Source organism: Impatiens glandulifera, chromosome 4 (assembly GCF_907164915.1).
Source record: "Impatiens glandulifera chromosome 4, dImpGla2.1, whole genome shotgun sequence".
Taxonomy (NCBI): Eukaryota; Viridiplantae; Streptophyta; class Magnoliopsida; order Ericales; family Balsaminaceae; genus Impatiens; species Impatiens glandulifera.
Genome location: NC_061865.1, coordinates 26,615,906 through 26,623,399, shown reverse-complemented (window position 1 = coordinate 26,623,399; position 7,494 = coordinate 26,615,906). Strand labels below are relative to the sequence as shown.

The 7,494-nt window shown below is 31.1% G+C and overlaps 1 protein-coding gene across 1 annotated transcript; it reads left to right on the top strand.

Moving 5' to 3' along the window:
- The first annotated feature begins 2,011 nt into the window (after positions 1 to 2,011).
- On the top strand, positions 2,012 to 7,176 carry LOC124935731. Its single transcript, XM_047476150.1, has 6 exons — positions 2,012 to 2,180; positions 2,490 to 2,595; positions 2,800 to 2,844; positions 3,809 to 3,917; positions 4,559 to 4,781; positions 6,814 to 7,176. Exons 1-6 carry the CDS (start codon positions 2,133 to 2,135, stop codon positions 7,018 to 7,020), a joined length of 738 nt encoding a protein of 245 aa, XP_047332106.1. The 5' UTR covers positions 2,012 to 2,132; the 3' UTR covers positions 7,021 to 7,176.
- The last annotated feature ends 318 nt before the right edge of the window (positions 7,177 to 7,494 follow it).

The following is a 7,494-nucleotide window of genomic DNA, read 5'->3' as shown; positions in this document are numbered from 1 at the left end:
ATATATAAAATGAAAACAACTAACCCTCTCCAAAAAGAGATAGTAGAGAGTACAACTCATTTATCTGTTTAACGAGTTTCATGGTTGAACATTTATTTTCAACCATTATATAATGATAAGATATGAGGAGAATGTTTATGAATCATAGTTCACTCGAAATGAATGTGAAGCTTTATTGAGTTATAATTTACGAAATAATTCATATAGTTGGTTGAGAATGTTGAAGAAGATAGATTAAAGAATACATATTTATTACTTAAGTTTATTTATAGTGTACAAACAAAGTGATTACGTACAAAATATTAACTCTTCACGGGTTGTTAAATTATAAAACATTCCTTAATTGTAAAATGTTCAATTACAAACAAATCATAAAATTAACCATCAAAACGTGTCTAATTTGAAGATTTCGTCACCCAAACGGTGTTTGGACAACGTAGATCACCGAAAAATAAACAATTTAAAAAACAGTACGTCACAATCGGTCAAACGTACACAAAGTTATGACACTCCAAAGTTATGCATTTCTAATACAAGTGTATTTCAACATAAATCATGTTTATCTCACTCATTATTATGTGGTCAAGGCTAGTCCACATATGTCGTCCATTTATATCTTGTTTTAATTAATGTAATATCATATGCCCACTCCGAAAAGGTCATTCTAAATTGGTCATTTTGAACTAAAATAAGTGTAACTGAAGAAAAACGTCCTGAAAGTTTTCAGTTTCGGAACATTTTCTCCAAAAAATGAAAATTTTCTAGATGTTTTTGTCCCGAAAGTTTCTATTTTTGGGACGTTTTCTCCCAAAAATGAAAACTTTTGGGATATTTTTCTCCCGTAAGTTCCGAAAGTGAACATTTTTGGACGTTTTTTTCCTAAAAATGAACACTTTCAGGACATTTTCTTTTGAAAGTTCCCGAGAGTGAACATTTTCTAGACGTTTTCTTTCGAAAGTGTTCACTTTGGGACTTTTTTCCAGAATTTTATCTGTGATATGTTTATATGTATAACTATTTATCTGTTTAGCGAGCTTCATGGTTCATTTATTTATTTATCCGTAAATAATGAATGTTGTCATTTATTTATCATATGCCCACTCCGAAAAGGTCATTCTAAATTGGTCATTTTGAACTAAAAATAAGTGTAACTGAAGAAAAACGTCCTGAAAGTTTTCAGTTTCGGAACATTTTCTCCAAAAAATGAAAATTTTCTAGATGTTTTTGTCCCGAAAGTTTCTATTTTTGGGACGTTTTCTCCCAAAAATGAAAACTTTTGGGATATTTTTCTCCCGTAAGTTCCGAAAGTGAACATTTTTGGACGTTTTTTTCCTAAAAATGAACACTTTCAGGACATTTTCTTTTGAAAGTTCCCGAGAGTGAACATTTTCTAGACGTTTTCTTTCGAAAGTGTTCACTTTGGGACTTTTTTCCAGAATTTTATCTGTGATATGTTTATATGTATAACTATTTATCTGTTTAGCGAGCTTCATGGTTCATTTATTTATTTATCCGTAAATAATGAATGTTGTCAATGAATTGTAACATTATAAATAATTTTAAATTTTATAGACGAACATTTTACACCATTTGAGTTTTTGGATAATGTATAAAATTTTTACTTTAAATAACACAATTTTATAGACAAGTACAAAAATAAATAAATGTTCTACTTAATTTTTCGGGACAAAAATGAACAATTGGGAAATGAGCCTCTCCAACTTATCTACAACAAGTAGTTACCTCTCTAGACAGTTCATAAACTCTGTTAGAATTCTTACAAATAAGTATAGCCTCATCCCCTTTTCTAGTATAGCGACAATAAAAAATGAATACTAACATTGTTTTACCGGGTTTGGGTTTAGGTTCGATATATATATTTTCTCTCTCCTCCATATTTGTCCATATGATTTTGCATATTAGCAGCCCTTATCATTTATATATTATTATTCCCATAAAAGATAAAAAAAAACCTAAACTACCCTTCTTTAAAAATGAAGATTGAAAGAGATTCTTGAGCATTATCCATCTTTCTTTCTTCTGTATATTGTTTATGTATCACTGTTTATGTACATTTGTCATAGTCTTCTTCAGAGGATCGTCGATTGTAGTAGAAGGATTCTAACACCAAAATGGCCGCAGCCCTTCTCGAACTCGAACAAATTCTTCTTTCCAAACAGGTGCTTCTAGGGTTTTGATTTGAAATACAACTATTTTCCTTCTGTCCTGGTTATGATCGCAAACTTTTGAATTACTTTTATTTCTGCAACTTAATCACACTACACGATCTTCTCTCCCATGGTTTTATTTTCACTGCTTCCAGTTCTTTTGCAATAAACCCCAGATAAAACTAGTTAATAATGGATCCTCGTCAAACTTTCTGGGGCTATATTTACAATGTTTATGTTTCTAGATTCTGAACCAATTGTTTTCGTTCTATGGTTGTATGTATAAATTTACGAATCAAACTGACTAGTCCTAAATTGCAGGTGCCACTGACCGGTCAAGAATCCAACATACTCATGAATTACAAAGCAAATTGTCTTAAGGATCTTATAATAGGCGGTGGTGCAGGTGGAATTGTGTCTTGGATAGGTATATTTCACTTTGTTGAAACAAGCTAAACTGGTTTGTCATCATTTCCTATGAACTCCATATGAGAAGTTCCTTTTTCTAGTTGTCTTTTGATGAATGTGTTAAGTATAAACTATTTTCAACCACTACAATACTGTGTCAATCTCTACCAATAATATCATGCTTATTTTACTAGCGAGAAACTTCATTTCTCTTTGTTGGCAGCTACTGGGATGCTGAATGCGGTAATTCGGATCAATGTTGTAGCAGGTAGTGTTTATCTTTCTTTCTTACTTCTCCACATTGTCAAATGCATTGGAGTAAAATGATATTAGGTTTGTTTCGTGAGTATAATTGTTATAATTATTTTTATTGTTGACTCTTGTTATCAAAGCATGCTTCTCTGCAATGAATCCTTGTCAAAAGGAAGTGAGTAGTTTCTAAATGGTTACTGTGATTCGTATATAATTTATTTGGTTCGTCATATACAAAATAGAAAAAGAAAATCATTCCCTTTTATTCAATACAACGATGTTTCAAATTGGGCTGTTTTGGTATACCATTTCTTCATGTTGATCATGATTTGGGAAAATCTATATTTTGTTTTTGTTTGTCAGAAAAACACAATGATCTAGAAAATAATTTGTTTCATGATATAAAAAATAATCAGATCATTTTATCCAGAAAATAATCTATACACCAAATGAAACAAAGTACAGTATAATTTGAATATGATGGTAGAAAATAATTTGTATGCTAAATGAAGCGACAAAATTACACTATAATGTGGATCATGATCTAAATAGTTATCTAAATCATGATACAAAAGAAATCTTATACCAAAAAATATAACTTTCAATTTTAACTTGACGATTTCCAATGGGATATTGATTGTGATTATGACTGAGAAAGATCTTGACGAAATACAAGTTTCTAAATATCCTTGACATCATCTAAAATACACTCAACTCCCAATTCATAAAACCTTTAAGCAAATATTGTAAAAAGTAGGACATATGATCTTCACAACTGGGGTTTTGTTGTGGAGGTTTCATATCTGTGGAGCATATGGATGGGTGTGATAAAATCTAATTTGGAATCACTGATGTTAAGTGGATCAGTTGTATGATGTAAGACCCATTCTTGATTATTATCCTTAAGTTCATTTGTGTCATTCAAAAATTGATGAGTTCAACATTATTGTCTTGACGAATGATTGTTTAAATAATTGCAGGTGTTGCTGCAGCAACAGGTGTATGGAAATTTCATAAGACAGTAGATTCTTGTGTTGAAGACATAATCTCCTTGAATGGTAGCAAAATTCAACAGCTGATGGGAAACATGTAACAATCTCCAACATATTTTAATAAGAAAAAAGCATCTAAATAAGCCCTAGAATTTTGGAAAGAAAAGAAATAAGTTGTTGTACAAGTTAATGAGCAAAACACTTTCAGAATAGAGAGCAAATCAGCCAATAGTCTGGTGGGTTTTATCGAATACCCAAGGCTGACAGACCATTTGAGGCAACTTTGCTCTTTAAAAAGAACAAGGACTTATTTGCTCTTTTTTTTCGTGGGCTTATTTGGGGTTTCCTTTTAATCTTGGATAACGATTTCTCTTATTATTGTTTGATCTACATGTTTAAAATTCAAACAAACGCATGCATGAACTTTGTTCGAATGAGCAAATATATACTCATAAATTTACTAGAAATATTGACAAATGTACCACATAGACCAGAAAGTGGCTTTTGTTATACAAAGTTAATATAAATGTTGGTAAAGAGGAGCAAATAGACCCATCTTTTGAACTAAGCTTGACTATGCCATATGTAGGTCATTATTTTGTCTGTTCGCTATATTTATAAAAGTTAAAGAGCAATGTTGCTCTTAAACTAGTATATTTATGTATTTGCTCTTTCTGGAAATGTTCATGCATGTATTTGTAGATGATACTAAAACCAAACCACAAACGCATGAAACAGAATTTTGGAGAATCATACAAATGATCCATGGTTGATGCAGCTGATCAACAAGCATTTTTATGTGGAGAAGGTGTATGATGATTCTTCCTCACGTCAGCCAAAGCTGCGATGGCGTTATCGTAATTTCTACATCAGTGATGACGCTCAATTTTCAGCAGCACATGATTCCAGTTTTGATGATCCCAAAGCAGAGGAAATTGCTGATCAACCAAAGAAAATCTTTGTAAGGCTATACCTTCCTATGCAAATTCAATTGTCATTTTACCGTCAATACAAATTTATTGCTGCTGAATGTGAGAGAATAAAAATAGTTTTAGATTCAAAATTTTAATTCTAAAGTACACATAATATTATAAGCTGGTAGGGAGTAGGCAATGAATAAGTTGAGAGATATTAGATAAATATAACAGATAAATTTTAATTTATCTAGATAAATGGAGGTTACCTATCTGGATAAAAATGGGGCTACTTCTGCACATAAACAATCAAGATAACATCTTTCTTTTTTGTGGAATGCTTGATAAATAAGGCGTGTCTAGCTGACTCTGTGACCCCATCTGAAAACATTTTTTATTTTTGTTTCTGCATCTAGATTTGATTATGAAAACTCTAGATACTGAAAGGTTTTGATTCTAAATTTTGTTAGACATTAAAAAAATTATTTATGGTTTGTACACTATTGGCTGATTTAGAAAACTTGTATAACCATGCATTGGTTATTGTTTGAGGCTATAAAGGGACTTTTTAGAGTAAGCTATTATGGGGTAACTCCATATACACTTCTTCCTGTACCTAGTCATTTAGAAATGCATTCTAGCTAACTAACACCTACTCTGAATGAATAAGTCAAGAGATAAAATACAACAGATAAATTTAGTTTATCTAGATAAATGAAGGTTAAATCTAAATAGATACTTTAAGGTCTCGTTTGATGAAAGGGTTTTTGGGATAAAACCCAGTTTTTATCCCAAAACCCAAACATCTTATCAACCATCAAATCAAATAATTTTATCATTTAAATACCAAAACTACCCTCTAATTTTATCCTCTCTCTCTAAACCATCATTCTCTCACCTACATCATATCCTCTAAAGTCAAAGGGCAAATTAGTTTTCAAATTTTAAAAACCAGTTTTTTCCTACTTTTTATTAAACAAAGGTTTTTTGGATAAAACCCAGATAAAATCCAAAATACCCCTCCTCAAACAAGGCCTAAATCTAGTTGAAATAGTGACTTGTTACAATTGACAACAATTGATAGTAAAATCCTTCCAGTTTTAAGCTTGACGATTGCGGAAAAAATTCTCCATAGTCGAGACTACAAGTTTGAGTGAAGCCTTTGACCACCAGCAGTCTAGTTTTCAGTTTTTCAATTGTCACATCTCTTGCACTAATAATTAAACAAATGTTCCTATTAATCTCTTTCTTTTGGGTAGGTGACTGTGTACTCATGTCTCATTCTTTACAAGGGCAACAAGTACCTCATTAACACCGGTAGGGTTTCTAGCAAACCTTAAGTAGATGATGATATTTTTATCTCACTCTTCCACTTACTCAGCACTCTGAATGTTCTTCCCCAAGACCATTGATAGTGAGTCATCAACTGAACAAACGAGTTATTCTTGCTGAAACGAGTCTATTTGAAAGTTGATATTTTGTCACAATCATGATCCCACTAAATCATAAGATTGAAAATTGAAAGTGACTTTCTTTTTTATATAAGATTTTTTCTTATCAGATTATTTTTTAGATGATGATCCATATTATAATGTGATTTTTATTGCTTCATTTGGTGTAAAAATAATCACAAATACAATAAGTGTATAGTTTTTAGACAACATTTGAATTATCAACAATCCAAGGTTCTTGTTATAGTATATATGAGCATTATCTTGTTTAACAACCATTCTTGTTGCTTGCTATTTAGTAACAATCTAGGTTTAACCAGGAGCTTGAACAATTAGCAATTGAGATGAGATTGAGATTGAAACACACACACACACACACACACACACTTATTAGCAATATTATTGTCATCAAGAAGAAGAGGATCATGACAATATACTTCCCATTTTGGAAACACTGCTCTGGATTAGGGTTAAGTTTGGACAAAAAAACGTTAACATTCAGATGAGATAAAAGTGTTTTCCAAAAAAATTAACTACGATTTCTCCTCCGAACCTAGATCCAGAAAAGTGTTTCCAATAGGGTTATGTACTGTCGTCATCAATTGAGACTGGGTTTTGCTTTTTGTAGGATAATCCTATCGGTTTTGCGTTTGTAAATGTCCTAGATTGCATTTATGGACTACCGGGAGCTACTATAGGGGAGGAGACAGTCTCAGGCTCAGCTGTGAAAAGGGAAAGCCATAGCCACCACAGAAGATATCACAGAAGACATAGGAAACGCAATTACCATGAAGGGTCCAAGACTTCCCATCATGATGATGATGTTCATGTTTAGATATTGTTGATCTTTCAGAAGGCTGAACTTCATCACTTACATTGATATAGAGACAAGTGTATTCTAGTTACTTTAACAATTCTAGCTAAGTTTTAAATTCTAATAATACAAAAATTGTCCACTTGAAAAAATGGATTATTGGTACAAAAGATTTGAAAATGTATTTTAATATTTTTGTTAGAAAATTTAACTGATTAATAGAAAAATGACTTTGGTTATTTAAATATTTTGTGCTTTACAGTTGAATTGGATTTTATGATAAATGTATTTGACTGAATATCAAAAGTTTAGGATAGCAAATAAACTTTCATTACATTTTAAACTTAGGGATCTGTATGGTGAAATATGTGTAGGATATATTGTATAGAATTTTTAAGAATAAGTTTAATAATATTTTGATATACTAAATAATTTAAGTGATAAAAGTAGTTTAAGAGATTGTCATTTATATTTTTTTTATTAAATTAAAAATAA

What these genes read in the sequence shown, in the direction of transcription:
- LOC124935731 (XM_047476150.1), top strand. Translation starts at nt 2,133, where the DNA reads ATGGCCGCAGCCCTTCTCGAACTCGAACAAATTCTTCTTTCCAAACAG. An exon ending in CAACAGCTGATGGGAAACAT is followed by an intron (nt 3,918 to 4,558) that starts GTAACAATCTCC and finishes CGCATGAAACAG; the next exon opens with AATTTTGGAGAATCATACAA. An exon ending in ATCAACCAAAGAAAATCTTT is followed by an intron (nt 4,782 to 6,813) that starts GTAAGGCTATAC and finishes TGCTTTTTGTAG; the next exon opens with GATAATCCTATCGGTTTTGC.